Genomic DNA, 1,987 nt, shown 5'->3' with positions numbered 1-1,987 from the left:
CTGATACTGAAGATGTATATCCTGTAGCAGAGCTTTTACTTAAAAAACAAACAAAACAAAACCAAAGTGCTTATTACAGAAAAGTGTTCTTCTCAATTTTATCATGCTGCTGTTTAATAATATTTGAGGATATTTCTGAGTTTATGTGAAAAAATTAAATGAGGAAGTTATGCTGAAATTTTCTTAAGAAATATAAGAATTTAGATTCATACTGAAAAATATTTTTAGTATATGATAAAAGGTGACACACATTAACTTAAAGGAATTCATAAGAATTTATAGGCCTCAGCATGCCTCAAGTTGTGCCAGGGGAGCAACAATGGCCTCAAGCTGCGCCAGAGGAGGTTTAGATTGGATGTGAGGAAAAATTTGTTTACTGAAAGAGTGGTTAAACATTGGAACAGGCTGCCCAGGGAAGTGGTTGAGTCACCATCCCTGGAGGTATTTAAAAGACGTGTAGATGAGGCACTTAGGGACATGGTTTAATGGGCATGGTGGTGTTGGGTTGATGTTGACGGTTGGACTCAATGATCTTAGAGGTCTTTTCCAACCTTAATGATTCTATGCCTTAAGATGGTATTTCTTCCCGCAGTTCAAAACTGCATACCTTAATCAATTAAACAGAAAGCTGAAAATTTAGGTCACAATTCAGTGACCACATCACTACTTTCATAGATTCATGTGCATATAGTTTCTTAACAGTTGTCTATTAGGTAAACGGTTGCCTATGAGGTAAGCAATGAAGACAATAAAGATACTTAGGGCACTTGTCTATGTTGCTGTATTTTGGGTGTAGTGCTTGAGTACTGAAAGACTGGCTTCGAACCAACTTGGATTTCTTGTCGTCTTTGCCTAAAATTAGAAGTAGCAAAAATTTTTAACATGGATATCATTGCATTTCCTCAGTAATTAAGAACACTTTTTAATGTAATTTTCTGTCAACCTATGCTAGCTGAAGGAACTGATTTAAATACTTCAATAACAATAAATAAACCTTATGTTACCTATTTATATACTAAAGAATAAAATAAAACTAAAAACCACAGAAAACACATTCAGTTCTAGCAGTGGAATCTTTTCTTATGTGCAATAGGTGAAACTCTGGCCTACAAATTCCAACAGCAGCTTTGCTGGGTTTTAACCTGCTGATGTGAGATCAAAGCATTCTAGAAGAGTTTTTAAAGAGTTCTTACCCGCTGATGTGCCAGAAGAGCTTCCAGGAACAGAGAGTGTGATACTTTTTGCCAACACTGATGATGTTTTACTGTCTCTACCTAAAAAAAAGTCTAGTATAAATACTTCTCTCTTAAAGTTTACCTTTAAATAAAGAAAGATGACATAACATATCACAGTCCTGGGGTATACAGTAATAATATCTAACCCAGTGCTACTAACACTTCAGAAATTCAGAAGCACTTACATTACATCCCAAAATAAAAAACACCAGAGAACTAAAACTGTCATGTATTTTACTAATAAAGCCAAAAGTCTTCCTTCTAATATAATGAGGCCAGATTTCCTAAATATCTTTAGAAATATAAAAAAAAAAATTATTGCCACTTTCTAAAAATCTGCTATTTACTCTATAAAGTGTCTCTTTTCTGATCACTTCTCTTATCATAGAATCATAGAATAGTTTGGGTTGGAAGGGACCTCTAAAGGTCATCTAGTCCAACCCCCCTGCCATGGGCAGGGACAGCTTCAACTACATCAGGTTGCTCAGAGCCCCGTCCAACCTGACCTGGAATGTTTCCAGGGATGGGGCATCCACCACCTCTCTGGGCAACCTGTCCCAGTGCTTCACCACCCTCATTGTAAAACATTTCTTCCTTATAGCTAGTCTAAATCTACCCCCCTTTAGTTTAAAGCCATTCCCCCTTGTCCTGTCGCAACAGGCCCTGCTAAAAAGTCTGCTGCCAACTTTTTTATGAGCCCCCTTTAAGTACTGACAGGCTGCAATAAGGTCTCCCCAAAGCCTTCTCTTCTC

The 1,987-nt window shown here is 37.0% G+C and overlaps 1 protein-coding gene across 1 annotated transcript in view; it reads right to left on the bottom strand.

The window, feature by feature from the left end:
- PPP4R4 (protein phosphatase 4, regulatory subunit 4) overlaps positions 1-1,987 on the bottom strand; it is a 75,092-nt gene that overhangs the window by 7,265 nt on the left and 65,840 nt on the right. The window contains exons 20-21 of the mRNA XM_009332373.1: positions 1,194-1,274; positions 759-852 (exon numbers count right to left, since the gene is read on the bottom strand). Of these exons, the coding sequence (XP_009330648.1) occupies positions 759-852; positions 1,194-1,274 (175 nt within the window). The remainder of the gene's footprint in view (positions 1-758; positions 853-1,193; positions 1,275-1,987) is intronic.

Source organism: Pygoscelis adeliae, unplaced genomic scaffold (genome assembly GCF_000699105.1).
Source record: "Pygoscelis adeliae isolate BGI_AS28 unplaced genomic scaffold, ASM69910v1 Scaffold429, whole genome shotgun sequence".
NCBI lineage: Eukaryota > Metazoa > Chordata > Aves > Sphenisciformes > Spheniscidae > Pygoscelis > Pygoscelis adeliae.
The sequence above is the reverse complement of the archived record's forward strand: the minus strand, read 5'-3'. Positions and strand labels throughout refer to the sequence as shown.